The sequence below is a fragment of the Odontesthes bonariensis genome, chromosome 8, assembly GCF_027942865.1.
Source record: "Odontesthes bonariensis isolate fOdoBon6 chromosome 8, fOdoBon6.hap1, whole genome shotgun sequence".
Lineage (NCBI taxonomy): Eukaryota > Metazoa > Chordata > Actinopteri > Atheriniformes > Atherinopsidae > Odontesthes > Odontesthes bonariensis.
The window spans coordinates 7,083,335-7,098,925 of NC_134513.1; the positions used below are offsets into that span (position 1 = coordinate 7,083,335).

Consider the following 15,591-nt stretch of genomic DNA (forward strand, 5'->3'; position numbering starts at 1 on the left):
GTGGCAGGGTAGTCCCGACTGCTCTTCCTCATCGGTAGATAAAAATACACTGCTCTGAAAGTGTTTGTGAATGAGACCCAAACTAAGTTCAGAAAAGGAGGAACTCATAATTAATGTTTCACTAATACTTTCAGAAGTCACTGCAACATTTCCTCCTGTGTAATGACCAATTCTATATGTCCAGAGCATTTGTTTGATATCCACATCAACTGACCCTGTGTCTCCTCAGCTAAGTGCTTATGGAAGGGATTAGAGCTGGTATGGCACTTTCCACTGGTGTGTCACAACAGTGCAACCATAGAGACTGACACACAGACGGGCTAAGCTTGTTTAGCAGCTGCAGCACTACTACAGTATGAAGGTTTAAACTTGTCTTGATGTGACTTTTTAGGAGGGCCTGTTTCATTTCATAATCCGTCGTGCACAATTGCTCACCTTTGGGGAATGGATTTTTGTATGGTGATGAATGCAGACCACTTTGTGTGTTGCTTATACAACCTTGTTTCTTAAACAGATGCAGTCCTCTAAGGGAGAAAAGTAGAAATAACAGAATTAAAACCATAAATTATAAACCCCTCTAACTGAAAATATTCCAAAGAAAAACTATCAAATGTTTACACTGCAAAATGTTTGTCGTTTGAAAAAAGCATGCACTGCAGGGACAACGCGTCACAACTGATTAGGTGTATTTGCAGGACCTTACTATCGTAATTGGGTCTAAAAAGGGGCTGAGCCTTTAAGAGGTGGCAGGGTTCACGTTGTCTCTGGGCCCTTAAGCATTTCTTTATCAAAAGCAGATAGTACTCTGTGAGCCCACTTTTTTGCTCCAGTCACAAACGCAGCAACTAAACTACCAATTCAATGGAAATCATAGTTTAAAAATAACCAAAACCAACTACATTCTGCAAGTGTTTCAACTGCATGACTCTGTATTAAGAGTTGAGGTGCTCAACCAGCCTGGCTGCAGTCCTGACCTGCAGCCACCAACTGCAACACAACAAAAGTAACCCAAATCTACAGAGTAGCTTAAATCCTAAAAGAATGGGAAACCATTCCACAAAATCATCAAGACTGCTCTCCCAAAGTTCCCAAAGTTCCAAAGAGTGTTGTCATTTCTGAGCATATATTTTAAAAAATGAATACATTTTCCCAGCTTGGATTGTTGTCTTAATATTTTCCAGTTAAATGTAGGGCTTCTAAATGATTTGTAAATCTGTTTTTATGAACATTTTAGTCTGTATTGTTATTGTTAAGTTTTCAAATAAAGTGTATAATATTATATAGTATATAGTATATAAAAGTATATCATGCAGGCAAAAAATTCCAAGAACTGAATATAATCATGTAGCCTGATTTGCTCAAACTTCACCCTAGCTTGACCAGCTATTGGTAATATAACCCTTTGACACTGGACTGACATTCTATGAATGTAGGAATTTAAAAGGATTTGAATGATGGCCAATGATCTTAACAGCCTGAAGGATGTTGTACGGGCTAAATGCCCGCTTAACATTTTTCTTTGTGCGGTTCAGCGCATGGTGTTAAAATTCTTCAAGAAGCAATAAAACTTCTGTACATCCTTTCATACTGAATTCTATTGAATCGAAGTTTCATACTTCGGACACTGAGCTAAAGGAATGCATTGCACACACTGATCCGCTGTGTTTTGGAGGACGATCGAGTCGACTCGTTTTCAGCAGAACTTCAGTCGTATTTCTGAACTTTCTACAAGTGCAGCTCAAGACTAGATTCATTCTTCAGAGTTTTTTTTCATGCAGTGCACATATTTATTAATTCAAGTCTTTGTCAGTGGCAAATTTAAGGTTATATTGCAGAGACAACTAACAAGTGAAGAGATATATAATTTGGACTGAACAGAAGTGTTTTTGTTTCTTTTCTTTTACCACTAACAGATCTTGCTTTGAATTTTCAAGAGGAAGAATTTGTTCTTTTTCCTCTCAAAAGTTTGTAGTCTTGTTTTAAATGCATTATGTTGTGCAGCTTTTAGGTATGCTGGAGTGTTTTACTTGATGCTCTGATTTTTTTTTTTCCATCAATATTGATGCCTTGCAGTGTTAATTCTCACCTTTCGTGTGTTATGCATTGTGAAATGTTCAAAGTGCGCAAAAGCCCACCTTTAAAATATGCTAAGTGGAGTGGGTGTGATGTGAATGTGTCTGAGTGGGAATCTGCATCAGTGGCGCCTCAGCAGCAAGCGGACTCACTGATTTATAAAAAAAAAAAAAAAAAAGAACGGAAATGTGGCTGTGTGTGTGTCCTACACCCCTCCGCCCCTACAGCTGGTTCACTTTCTTTCAAATGGATCCCATCCAGAAACCAAAGAAGAAGAAAACACTCTCCACACTTAGACGAGTAGTATTGTAAACAGCAAATGGATATATTGAGAAATTAACACGTTGTTCAGCCAACAACAGATCATATTTACAATCTTAAAGGAAAACAGACTTAAAAAACGTATCAGTAAACAAAGCAGTCAACTCATTTCAAGATTAGAATACAAATGCCATTTTCTACTGTGAATAAACACTTTTTAAAGAAATCTTAAAGTCGCTGAAAATGTAAAGCTATTATTTGCAGTGCAAATTTCCAGTATAGTTTAATCTTAGAAAGATTTCAGGTTTTCCTCCTCAGAAAACACACGTTTTCACCTTTCATGCTTCTCTGCTTTCATTCCTGTTGGTCACTCCATCGTCCTCATGACGCAGACATGATTTCTTTGATTTCTGCTCGTCTTATCGTAGGTGATGCGGAACTTCCACCTGGAAAATTACAAGGATGTGTCAAATCTAAATGAGACATTTTCAGATGGAGTAACATCAAAATGTTCATTTACATGCTACACCAGACCATTCCCAGCTATGCTAACATGGTAATACGTATGGCCTCTGTCATTATCAAAGCTGCTGCAAACAGTTCCTATAAATACCTGCATTGAGTGTCAGGAATGTAACAGCTACGATGGGAGACCCCGTTATCTGAGGGCAGAGCTGATTTTCCACAACATTGCAACAAACTGTGCTACAGCTGGAAGAAAGGCAATACTTATCTCTCCTCTTACAGATAAACAAAAGGCAAGCACTGAAAATGAGAGCATGAAACTATAGCCTCAGATGTGCTCCACTTCCTCCACAGTAATGGTTCCTTTTAGTTTCATTATTTCTCTTATTATCTTTGTTTTCCATCCAATCTTTTTACATGTAAGCTTATCATCCTCTTCAGAAAAATACAGCACTTGACTCTAATGGCTGACCTTATTACTGGCTATATTCTCTGTCCCTCTTTGGCTGTAAAAGCATTGTGATCATACCACAATGCAGGCTGATGGCAAACAGCCTTTCGCCTGCCTACTGCAGTCTAGAGACAGAACATCAGCCACAGAGATGACTCAGACACCACTGACTATGTGTCATGCTCATCTAAATTAAACTCCCAGCTCATTCAGTTTGCTTTTACTTTGTACTTTGTTTGTCTGCTTGGGTTTCTGTTCTGTATCTTAAACTTGTTTTTTTTTTGTTTTTTTTGCACAACTGAGCCCAAATAGGAATGTTTTTGCAGCTTTTTCATTGGGTGTCTTTCCCAAAAATGACCCATCCCTCACCCGTCTCAGGCTTCGGACGCTGCTAGTACGGATGGACTCCATCAGCTGATCATGGGCCGACCTCATTGGCGTGGACGGCCTGCTGCCATCCTCCCCTCTCCGCTCCGCCAACACGGGCCTCAGGGCAGTCTTGAGCTCCTTCAGGATGCAGCTGGTCTCTTCCCTCCCCGGCCCCTTCGCCTTCTTGCCCTTCTTCCCTTTAGTTTTGGCTCCCTTTTTGCTGCCGGCCTCGTGCGCTTTGATGACCTCAGCAATCATCCTTGTGGGCTTCTTCTTCTCCTCCTGCTGTAGGAGAGTCGGTGGAAGAGGGGGTGGGGGCGGAGGAGGCGGGGGCGGAGGGGGTGGAGGAGGTGGTGCAGGTGGAATCTGTTTTTTAGCCAGGTCGTTTCGAGGCAGTTTGGGTGAGCTGTAAGGTGATGAACTAGGTGTCCCTCTCTGCAGAAAAATACGGACAAATGAATGTTTAGAAAGACACAAATATATTAATAAAAGCCACAGTTTGGGGGGAAACATTCCAAATGTAAGGGTGTAAACGAGTTAAGCTTTTTATAAGTGAGCTTAAATCCAAGAGAACACCCCGTCACTTCATCATTATCTTAGTATTTTATCTTTTTGTGTTCCTTTCAGTAAAGCAGTGCATCAGTCTGACTGAGTATCTGTCCATTCGTTACCAAGTCTGCGTTTTCTCTACAGTACCTACAGTAATAACTGATCTGTTCATTTCTTTCCCCAAAGTCAGTACTAGAAATCCATCATTACTTCACAATTAGATCACTCCAACATACTTGTATTGTTTGTTATGCATTACAATTGTACTGTAATTCTCCATCATCCACAATATAGTTTTCCATCAGGAAATATAGGCAACTACTATTCATTGCACTAGTTATCAAATGGTTCCTTATTCATTCCTCACTTGTTTCCTAATTAACATTTGCCATGTACTGTATCCCATCCCAGCAGATTGAATTATCATAATTAAAGTAATTAAGAGTAAAGAAGAGTTAACTATCTGTTGATATTCATGAATAATTCATGAACAGTAAGGCATTCTTTCAATGAATAATTCAGCATGTTAAAGAAGCACAATATTGTCCTGCTAGACAAGGTAAAAGCGCAAACCAGTGCAGAGGTTCGGGGGTTAACGACTCCATCTTGCGCCCCCTGTTGACCCTGCTGCTGCCTCTGCTCCTGCAGCCGTCTCTGTCTCTGGCGGTCCTGGTTCCTGGTCAGGATTCCTGTCATGCTCATTCTGGGACCAGGGAGGTTGAACTGGTAACCCAGTTTGATCAAAGTGTGGTTTTCCCTCAGAATCTTTACCATCTCCATTTCTACCTGCAGGAGGGTTATTTTCGCAGAATTGTACAGTTACTTTCTTGGTGATGTCAGAGCACTGCAGAGGGTTTAATTGATTTGGATTGAAACCAACCTGCCCTCCACACATGTGCCTCTGGTTGTGGAAGCGAAGCTCAATCAAGGTGCTGTTCCCTGGAAGTGCTTGAACCAATGCCATCACTCCCTTCCCAGTCACATAGTTGGACTCTATATTCAGACTGGTGATGGACGAGTTCTCCCTTAACATCTTAGCAATAGCCAGAGCTATGGGGTCGTCAGCTCGAGTGTTTGCGAGGCTGAAGACGCGCACATATGTGTTGGACCTCAGGGCTTCAGCAAATCGGATGAGAGTTTCCTGAAAAGTGAGGCAGAATTTTTACACAAGCTTATGGGCTTTTTTTCAACATGAAACTATGGTGAGTAATATTTAAATAGATACCACCCTGAGACTTTAAAACTTGAAACAAAACCATTATTTTCTACAGTTGCCACCACAACGAGGAAGTCACAGTTTCGCCGAAGACTCTGGGCACTTTGGGAAGGTCAGAGCTTATGATGTAACATCTAGGATTAGTGACTGTGTGCCAGTGAGTACATCACAGAGTGATTTAAACACAAACATGCATGATGATGACAGAAATCCTCTCAAAGCTGTTTGCAACTTTCGTTCAGTTTCCAGTCACCCAAGCGTTACTACCAAATGTGTAACTATGTCCTTCATATTACACAACCATGGCAAGATGTCTGGTTCTAAAAATAAGATGGCACACAGTTTAAGAGGCGGAAGCTGGGAACTTCAGTGTCTCAACCAAATTTCAAGTGTTCAAAACAGACCACATCACTGGGAATGTTGGATTAGCTCATATTTCACTCTTCTTTTCAAATAGAAAAAATGTGGGAATAGTGTGGAACAAACCTGTAACCCCCGTACCAACTCAACCAACCTGCCTGTGAACAATCTGTAGTACTGTGCATCACAGCCCTGTATTGTTGACGTAGTTGTAACCTTTAAGTTCTTGCCAGTTGCACAGTTTCTCATTTTACATTAACATACACCCCCTGCTCCCTGTGTGATGTCCTGGAAGCTTCTTGATGGCACACAGTCTCAGTAAGAAACATTAACACGATGACAACATGCTTAATATTGAATAGGTCCTCCTCATGCCACCAAAAAAGCTCTGAACAGTCCGGAGGTGGACAAAATACCTGGGGGTGTCTTGCACGATTGTCTGGTACTAGGACGTTAGCTATACATCCTTTGGGTTATGTGGGTTGCGGGGTCTTTGTGGATTGAGCTTGCTTCCCACAGATGCCTTTAGATCCCATCAGGATGGTATGTGGAGTGCTTTGAGTGTTCTTTTAGCCATTCTTAAACAGCTTTGTTTTTTTTCTGCTGGTAGAAGCTGCTAATCTAGGGGCTTGCTGTTGCCACATGGGGGTGTGACTGATAAGCAAAAAATATTTTGCCAGGTGTCAAAGTATTGTAATTCTTCCCACCAGAACATTGAGCAGCTTTAGTCAGTTGAACTAGATGGTACAATTCCTTTTATGATTCACTCACATTGGAATTAAGGTTTAAGGGAAGCCAACAACTCTTGCTGTGCTGTGGCCACTCCAAGAGGTATAGTGACTGCTTACTTTGGAAAAATAATGGCTGTTTGCTACAAAGGTTTGAAATCTGAAATCTTTTTTTTTTTTTATGGACACCTTGGCACTGAACAGTGTCATGTCCCTTTCATGAATGAAGTGATTAAACAATTTTGTGTGTTGTAACTTGTTGATGCTGTAACCACATTTTATCTGATAAAAAAGAGAGCAAGAAGATGTAGATATTCAGGTCACACATTAATGAAGTTTTAACTACAAACTGATGTCGAAATCAGCGTTTGCATACCTGCGAGATGTCATCGATGTTGTTCAGATTAACTTCAGTGAGTTCGGGGTCATTGCTGAGAACTCGCTGCAGAGCGTCGTCGACAACAGTTGGGTTTCCATTCGCGTTTGGGTCAATAGGTGGAGGGGGAGGAGTCAGCCTAATGGGCTCCACCCTCTGAGGCCTTAGTAGCGTTGGTTTATTGGCCTGCGCCGTCAGCAGCTCAGAAATGTTTGAGGCCTCAGGACTTGATTTAATATCTTGTTCCTCCTCCTCATCATCATCATCATCATCTTCCTCTTCTGTTACAGGCTCTTCTTCTTCCTCACTTTCCTCTTCTTCCTCCTCCTCACTGCTCTCCTCTTCGCTATCTTCTTCCTCAGCTGATTTTTCATACTTTTCCTGTTCTTTCTCATTCTCATCATCTTTTTCATCCTCTTCTTCGCTGTCTCCTTGTGTTATGCAAACCTCTTCCTCCTGTGGTTCAATAAGATTATTCAGAGCTTGAAATGCAAACCATGACTATTTATCATGAATATTGTAAGTAAAGGTAACTTAGCTGGATTCCAACTTATATCATTCCAAAACACAGCATTGTATCTGCCACATTCTTCAAATGCCAAATAAATGTAATTAAAAGCTATCACTGACCGGGTTGGGGCTGCCTCCTTCTATCTCGTCCTCCAGCAGTCTACGTGTTTCATTTTCCCAGTACTTCATGAGGGCTTCTCTGCTGAAGGTGCCAGTTGGGGTTTTATCTGTCTGGTCTCTTTGCCTGAGTCCTATGGGCACATTGGCGTCAGGATCAATGTCTGCCAACTCCTTTTCCAACTCGGCCAGCTCCTCCGGGCTGAGCGAAGCCAAAAGCTCATCCTCATCAACATCTTCGTACTTACTCAGCTCTCGACGATAACCAAAACAACTCATGGCCAAAGCCTGAAAAGTATACACCAGTCAGAGCTAAACTGATACAGAAACACCAGCTGCTGATTCACGTATGACCAGTTTATAGCTTAAAACAAAGAAGCATGGGCAAAAAGATTCCAACAAAAGATCCGTTCCACCATGAGGCTGCTGGAGATCTAAAGACGTAAGGTGTCATTGGAAAGTCAGATTCCAGATGAGAAGATCCAAACAAACCACGGAAAGATGTTTACACAACTTGAGTCCAGTAAAAGAGGACTGCTAATGAGAACCCACACGAGTGTTCGCTGAATTGGTCTTGGCCATCCGACTTTAAGTAAGGGAGACTATGTGCGTCCGTGCCCTCTCCTCTTTAATCTCCGCAGCTGCTGTTTGGGCCTTAAGAGAGGGATCAGGGGGGAACGTACCAAAGTGTAGGCCCCATGATGCAGCTTCTTTTTTTGGGAGTCACTGCCCTGAGAGGCAGAGCTACAAAAAGCCAGTGAGCTCAGAGGCTGTGTGGCCTGTCAACGTAGCAGTCTGACACCATGACTTGAGTGGCATTGTTCATGGCCATAAAAAGACCAACTGGACAGAACAAGAAAGAAAAACAGAGATAAAGTATCACTCAAAAAAATGGCGCAGGCTCTGCCTCTGCATGAACATCAGCGAAGACATGTCTTCTTTCTTTGTTGCTGTTGGATGACATGGGTGATTCTGAAGCTCCTATTTCTACTGTAATATGATGAGTCATCTAGCTTTTGTTATCCTCTGATATTACTTTCAATGCAACAATCAACTAAACTTTTTGAGTTTACATAAAAATGACATGTTGACAACTGTGCCTGGTGTCAGACAAAGTAAACATGTTAGCATTGTATTATTGTCATTTAGCAGAGTCTCATAAAGTTGCTGTCTTAGTTATAAACTCTACTACTTACTCAATGTTTCAGAAGTTTTGGAATAGGAATTGTGTCCAGTGAGTTTTGTGAAATGAAAAAATGCTTATCATTTTTAATAACAAGGATAATGCACATAAAGTTTTGCATTTAAATTTATCAAACAACCCATAGTAATAGTTATTGACAAGTTTAGCTTGTAATCAGATTCTGCTCAAAACTGTTTCGATGTTTTCCATTCAACATTTCAGTACATTCAGAGCCTAAAGACACGGGATGCATTACTTCAGCATTTATAAATTACTGCCATTTATTACAAAACAACAGAACAGTTTAACAAATGCATCTTATATCTAAATAACAATCTGATACATTCAGTAAACATTCAGTAAAGCCCATACTGATCGTACATAATATGCACTCTTAAAACAGGGACAAAGAGAGAATCACACTGTCATCATCAGTTAGACTTTCTCTAAGCTTTGTGTGGGTTTGTGCAAACTGCACTCAACAGAGGATTCTCTCAAACTCCCTGCTCCTGAAGCTGAATGCTTGTAGTTTAGTGGCCACATCATATAACTAGTGAGAAATATAAACACCTGTGTGGGTGTTTAGGTGTTTGTGAAGCACCTATTTCATATGACGTGCGTGCATTTTTCAGTTGTATTAGTGGTATTTTTCCAGGTTTACTGTATAGTGGAGAGCATGAATAAATGCAAACAGGAGAGCAGGAGCTTCACAGCAACCAGAATTTTTACTGTTTGTCCAACTTGTCCGGATGGCCAAAAAGAGCACTACACCAGTGTATGAGTTCTGGCCAGTTCAGTCAGTGCTTCTCCTCATGAAGGTTCCAGTCACAAGTATGATTCAGATGCGTTGCACGTTAATGAGAGTTTACCATACAGGTCGTATTCTCTGTAGGTTAGGTAGCTTATTAGCCTGGGAGGGAAAGGAACGGCAGCCACGGCCTTAGGGTCATTCAGCGTCCTGCTGCTCATTCGACCTCTGATAACCTGTCGACACAAGTGCTGCAGGGAGCGTGGCTTGCCTACAGGCACACAAACGAACATCAACTCCAGTTATTAAAAAAGAATCTAATTTTACCCTGCCTTATTGTGTATGTTTTCTTTGCCATTTTACTCAGTGTGGTAGAAATCTCCTCCCACTCTGGCGTTCTCTTCAGGATGCCTTTAAGGTTCGAACAGATGCTGACATGGCTGACGTAGTCCAGCAGCATCCTCACAATGCTGCCCACCAGATGTTTCATCGATGACACTGACACAAACTCACAGAACTGGAAGAAAAGATCGGGAATGGGGTTACAATAGCTTATTGGCTGATTTGTAAGGATAACTCTTTGACTAAAGCAGATGAGGATGTGTCTGCCAGCATCTACTCTTACTGAGATGATATCAGGTTGACTGTAAATCTGGTAGGTTTGGTTATGGAGGTCAGTCCAGGTACTGTCTATTTCTTCATTGTCACCATGGCAGCACTGAAAACACCTAACAGAGATGTGAGTTTAGAGAAGGAATGATTAAATGTATTTTCTATGCATTTTAAACATGACCAAGTCATAATTTTTACTTGAATTTCTGTGTTTGGATGTGTTTTTCTTACAGTTCCTAATCATCGAAACTAACATGATTAAAATCAAGTTGCTTTGCCTCCACTTTACTTATATGGGCTAACATTATAATATGGACTCTCAGCACATTAGCAATCATTGTGCAGTAAATATACGTGCTTGTGGGCGTGATATCCGCTGTTGAGCAGCAGCCGTAACATGATGTTGTCTCTGAGGCAGTACTGGAGGGCAGTAGGGAACACTGTGTTGCTGAGCACCCGGAAAAAACAGTTCACTTCGACTCCATAAGATAACAGCAGCTGCACCAACTCATACCTGGACAAAATGGTCTAAGATTACTTCAGCACCACCCTACTGTTAGCTTGTTAAAGACATTACTCACTCATCATAAAGTACAGAAATGTGTGCCGCCCACCTCTCAGCCCGTATAGCTACTAAGATGCATCTCAGAGGGTCCAAGTCCGTTTTTGCTCCAGCTGCCAGCAACATATCAGAACAGGTCACATCGCCATTGGAAACAGCAAAGTAGAGAGGAGTCTTCCTGAGATCCCCGTAGTTCTCTGGAAAAATTAACAAAAGATCAGTGGGCAAGTTTCCTGATGTCACTGTGAAACATGGATTTCTTGTTTTGTGACATAAATATTGCGCTTCTTTTGAAAAATACAGCATTGATAGCAGTGACGATGAATCAGATCTCTTTTTGTTTCTTTTTTCCATTTTACTTCACCAATTTGGACAGTTTTTTGTAGATTTTTTATGTATAAAAGCCTCCAAAAAAATCAATTTATATTACAGGTTATAACATAGCTTTTCCAGGCTTTTTATTTATTTGTACTGGGATTAAACACGTGTTACTATGAGTCACAGCTGATCAGCGTTAACTGATGGAACTGTCAAAGCATTGTGAGCTCCTTTTGTCAGAGCTCCAACAGTTAGTCCCCTCAGTGCTGGTAAAAGCAACGGTGTAACATAGTGGTAAACATAGGCTGGATATGTGTATCCAGTTGTACCCTACCAGAGATGTGTGTTTCCAGCAGGGCGTTGACATCAAAACCTCTTTGGATAAGCAGCTTCAGACATTCAGCCTGCCCCCCGTCAGCTGCAGAGTGTACCGGGCTCTGGCCTGAAAGACGGATTGCTCTCTTTGTGGTGATGGGGATGAGAGTCCTCAGGGCTCTAATGGGGTGGGAGAAAAACAGGAAGAGGGAGCAACAGAGACAGCGAAAAACACAGAACAGGACAGGGGAAAATGCTCATTAGATTGTGGTTTGCACTACATTGTTGTTTGGAGACTGAACTGAAAGACACTGATAAACAGAGAGCTCTTTGTGGAGATGAGTTCAGAGAAAACACTGCAGAGATGTGAAGTGGAGAACGAGAGACGGGTTTTACTCAATTATTTGCCCATGTTGGACACAAAAAAGGAGGAAAACAATTTTAATTTATCAGAAGCAGTTTCTTTATTCTGGGAACTTTAAAATAAAGTTGAATGTTGTGTGCCTCATAAACGCATTAGAATGCTGCCTGTTTGCAAATCAAACAGCTTCAGAACATGAAGGTTAACTCACAGTATATGCCCTTCGTATGCAGCTCTGTGGATGGGCAGCTGACAGGCGTAGCTGGCTACATTTGGGTTGGCTCCATGCAGCAGAAGCAGCTCGATGCAGTCCAGGTTTCCAGACCCTGACGCATCATACAGGACTGTGTCACCATTGTTGGCCTGGGCATTCACATCACCACCTGGTGGAGGGCAGGCGAAACACAACACAGGTCTTTGAGTGAAGAAATTGTGCAGCATCACGCAAAATGCACAGGTTTTTAATGTTATACCGTGCTGTATGAGTATGTTCAAAGCTTCAGCGTGGCCATATTCTGCTGCGACGCCCAGAGGAGTCACACCATGACCATCTCTGACTGTTACTTTGGCTCCATGTCGAAGCAGCAGCATTACAATAGATGGACATCCGACCTAGCGTAAGAGATAAAACCAAATTAGCACATTAGGAGGTAAAAAATAAATGAAAGCTATGAGGTCTAATAAAAGTTACACCATTCACCTCTGCAGCTTCATGGAGGGCTGTCCACTTAGTGAGACACACCTGCTCCACAAAAGCCCCGCCCATGATGAGGGATAAAACCATGTCGTATGACCTCTGTCTCACTGCTACATAATGTAGAAAACACAAGATGCAACAGTACAATGCCATGCTGATGAAAGACATCAAATGCAGTTTATTAATGTTCCATTTTTATTCATTTTCAGTTTATTTTGCTAACATTGCCAACTGTAATCCTAATGATGTATGGAAGAGAAAAGAAAAGGTGAGGAGACCAAAAAGTTTGTTTAATTCTTGATGATAATAGCAACTGTACACTGTTTTACTATCGCGGATTGTATTAGCTTGTAATAACATGTTGATAACAAAATATATATATTTTCAAGGTGGCAAACCTACCAGTACCTAAACCTCACTGAAGAGTATTCTATTAACAGAACAAAACTAATCTAGCCAAAATGGTTTGTCCCAATCAAGCTGAAATGCAGCAGGGATGAAGTAACAACATGGTCCACAGTCAGGTCAAGTGACCTCTGTTATGTCCACAAACTGAACAAGACCTGTATCCATCCGTCCATCCATTTTCTATACCGGCTTAATCCAACTGTCGGGTCGCGGGGGGGCTGGAGCCCATCCCAGCAGTCATTAAGCGAGAGGTACACCCTGGACAGGTCGCCAGTCAAGACCTGTATTTTGCCACAATTAATGTCATTGTGCATGGTCCACATTCAGTGCAACTACACTATCATTTCTCAGTCCAAACTAGACTAAATCCCCTCCCCTAAAATACACATACATCTGGCAGCCAATACTGGGCCAGAGCAGTTTTAAAAAGCTGCCAGAATAAGCCAAATGTTGACTGTGATTCTGTGTGCGTTTGTTACCAATGAGCAGAGGAGATTCATTTCTGCTGTTGGTGTTGTGTGGTGACGCTCCGTGTTGCAGTAGCATCTTGACGTTTTCCAACCGGTTGGCCTTTGCTGCCAGGGTCAAGGCTGTGTCCCCATCTTCTGTCTGCTCCTCCAGCGTCAGGTCAATAGATTTCACCGCTGTGAGAAAAACCCAATTGATTCAGAGACTCAAGCCAAACAGTTTTATCAAACTTTGGTTTGCACTCTCACCTTCCAGCACCACATGCAGGATCGCTTGCCGTGGCTGCACAGCTGCTGCATGCAGAGGCAGCCAGCCCCTGCTGTCACTCTCTCTGAAGGCAGAGGCACAACAGGACAGCACCTGCAGCCCACCTATATCACCTGTGGAAGTAGAGGCAAGATCCATACCAAACCTATTCCTGTTCAACAATGACTTGAAATATCATATTTACATGTCATTGAAGGAGCTTCTGACTTGCACAGCTTTGCTAAATGTTGCGCATAACTGTATACTCATTACCTTACCTTTATAAATGGCTGCCATAATGTTCAAAAAGTCTTCACTGTTTTGCCCTTTCCTAATGGACAAGAAATATGTTACTGTGGAAACACTCTAACAGAGGTCCATTACAGAAATTAGGTTAATTATTTTTAATTTGTAGGTTTCACGTGATGTCTTTCCTACCTTTTTGCTCTCGCTGAACATGGCAGCTTGTAGGCATCTTGAATGCTCTCTTGAATGGTGAACTCTATCAGTTCCTCATTTATACGTTCCTGTTCAGAGTCATCCATTTCTATAAAAAGGGACAGAATGACATACCATCGCTTACATGGGTTCCCTTGTAAACACTGGCACTGGAAGATTTGCAAATAAACTATAACATTTTGAAGTTAGATCTCTCTGTAGTCTGCATTTTGTCCTCAGCCATGGGCACGTGGCTTGTTGAAGGGTATCACCACAGTACATTTGCTGAAAATGGCATCAGATGTATTGACAAAGCCTGTCATGTGTCAGATAATACCACAGAATTAAGTTGCATTTTGCACCAATCATATCAATGCCTCACCTGTTGTTCTTGGGAAGTACTCGTGAGTTCTCTAGCACACAGCCTATGTGTTTTTGTTTTGCAGGGACCAAAGCTGTCTGGGTTATTTTTAGAAGTGACCTGTTTTAGATGGCCTGACTCAGCTCAGAGGGTGCCTGTCACCTTTTCGCTGGCCACACGGTGACATTCAGATCAGATCATTTCGGAATGTGCGCATAAAACGCACATGACATGTTTGCGTACCTTCCTATTGAGTACATACGCTTTATTTGCAGAGCATCACAGGCCCAAAATCCTTACTGTTACTGACACTATGTTGCAACGCTCTACTCATCAGTCATCGTAGTAATCAGTTCTATATTTACTTCCACATAGAAACACACAAAAACGTTACCAAAGGTAATCTGTTGTCTGCTTTTTGATTTTGATACCTGTGATGATCGTTTTCACACCTAAAAGATGGCAGCAACAGTGCCACCATGTGGTCAAGATTGGGCTAACACCTCGGCAGGTGTAAAACCAGATGAATAATTAAAACAACTCTGGATTGAGTGGATGAAGCTGAAGATACTGTTACAGGCCATGCACATTTGTGTCAAAAATGTTTCCATAATTATTGACCTTTTGATTCCCTACATTAAAAATTTCATCCAATCTTCTTCTGAGTTCATACACAGTGTGTTTACATACTTCCTACACTGTCTGGCAAACAAACCGCTGTGCATCACATCACTTCAAACTGCTGTAACTCTTCACCCAAATGCTGACATATTCTAACTTTTATTTAAAAAACGAGGGAGACCAGCAGTAATGCTTAGTCTGTGGTTGACATTGTTGCTATCCCAAACAGAAGTGATGTCACAACAGCTGGCATTCAGTGTTGCTTCAGCCAGTCTTGCATCTCTGATTTTGTAACATGTCATGCGCTTTGCAAGGGCCGTATTTAAGAACTGGAGGAGTATGCAAGCACGTCCAAGACTCCTGTGCTCAAAAATAAAACTGCCAATGTCACAAAAACATCAAAATAACTATTAAAAGTACAACAGAGAAGATTAAAAATACCTTTTAATTCAAGGTTAAACTTGACAAATCCTTTAATCTTTCTATTCGAGCAGTGGACACCGGTCATTTAGGATGAAGACTGCAGAAAGTCACACATGCCTTAAAAATCTGCCTGTGCAATAACCAATGCATGAAGCATAACTTCAGCATATTCCAGTTTTCTATAGTGGGGTTGCTTGAAGTACATATGAGCGATCAGTTTAGCAGACAGCAATCAGAGCGTTCTGTGTTTGGAGAATCAAGGAAGAGTTCGGACAGGGCAGCTAAGCTGAGGGCGATTTAGAAGAGGGGGCTTGAGAAGGACACATTTTCGCCATTTAAAACAACCCAAACCATG

At 41.7% G+C, this 15,591-nt stretch overlaps 2 protein-coding genes across 5 annotated transcripts; both read right to left on the reverse strand.

The window, feature by feature from the left end:
• Positions 1-2,374: 2,374 nt before the first annotated feature.
• Positions 2,375-8,152, reverse strand: lmod2b (leiomodin 2 (cardiac) b). The gene is made up of 6 exons (XM_075471479.1): positions 7,479-8,152; positions 6,849-7,304; positions 5,049-5,309; positions 4,742-4,954; positions 3,620-4,054; positions 2,375-2,780 (listed from the first exon to the last, which is right to left on the reverse strand). Exons 1-6 carry the CDS (start codon positions 7,752-7,754, stop codon positions 2,754-2,756), a joined length of 1,668 nt encoding a protein of 555 aa, XP_075327594.1. The 5' UTR covers positions 7,755-8,152; the 3' UTR covers positions 2,375-2,753.
• Positions 8,153-8,784: 632 nt separating this feature from the next.
• Positions 8,785-14,277, reverse strand: asb15b (ankyrin repeat and SOCS box containing 15b). 4 transcript variants are annotated; one of them, XM_075472466.1, is made up of 14 exons: positions 14,214-14,277; positions 13,832-13,940; positions 13,672-13,724; positions 13,396-13,527; positions 13,159-13,323; positions 12,275-12,381; positions 12,048-12,186; positions 11,786-11,957; positions 11,233-11,393; positions 10,633-10,777; positions 10,377-10,532; positions 10,032-10,134; positions 9,770-9,923; positions 8,785-9,677 (listed from the first exon to the last, which is right to left on the reverse strand). In XM_075472466.1, exons 2-14 carry the CDS (start codon positions 13,936-13,938, stop codon positions 9,484-9,486), a joined length of 1,788 nt encoding a protein of 595 aa, XP_075328581.1. In that variant the 5' UTR covers positions 13,939-13,940; positions 14,214-14,277; the 3' UTR covers positions 8,785-9,483. The 4 variants fall into 4 exon arrangements, with proteins under 4 accessions (XP_075328581.1, XP_075328583.1, XP_075328584.1 ...); XM_075472468.1 differs by having other exon boundaries at positions 13,832-14,116; positions 14,214-14,263; XM_075472469.1 differs by lacking the exon at positions 13,672-13,724.
• Between the last annotated feature and the right edge of the window lie 1,314 nt (positions 14,278-15,591).

Coding starts and splice junctions, on each gene's coding strand:
- asb15b (XM_075472466.1), bottom strand. CDS start 13,938: ATGGATGACTCTGAACAGGAACGTATAAATGAGGAACTGATAGAGTTC. Junction 13,528..13,671: donor TATGGCAGCCATTTATAAAG/GTAAGGTAATGA, acceptor CTACTTCCACAG/GTGATATAGGTGGGCTGCAG. Junction 10,533..10,632: donor GTAGCTATACGGGCTGAGAG/GTGGGCGGCACA, acceptor CATTTTGTCCAG/GTATGAGTTGGTGCAGCTGC.
- lmod2b (XM_075471479.1), bottom strand. CDS start 7,754: ATGAGTTGTTTTGGTTATCGTCGAGAGCTGAGTAAGTACGAAGATGTT. Junction 7,305..7,478: donor AAGGAGGCAGCCCCAACCCG/GTCAGTGATAGC, acceptor ATTGAACCACAG/GAGGAAGAGGTTTGCATAAC. Junction 5,310..6,848: donor ACATCGATGACATCTCGCAG/GTATGCAAACGC, acceptor CTCACTTTTCAG/GAAACTCTCATCCGATTTGC.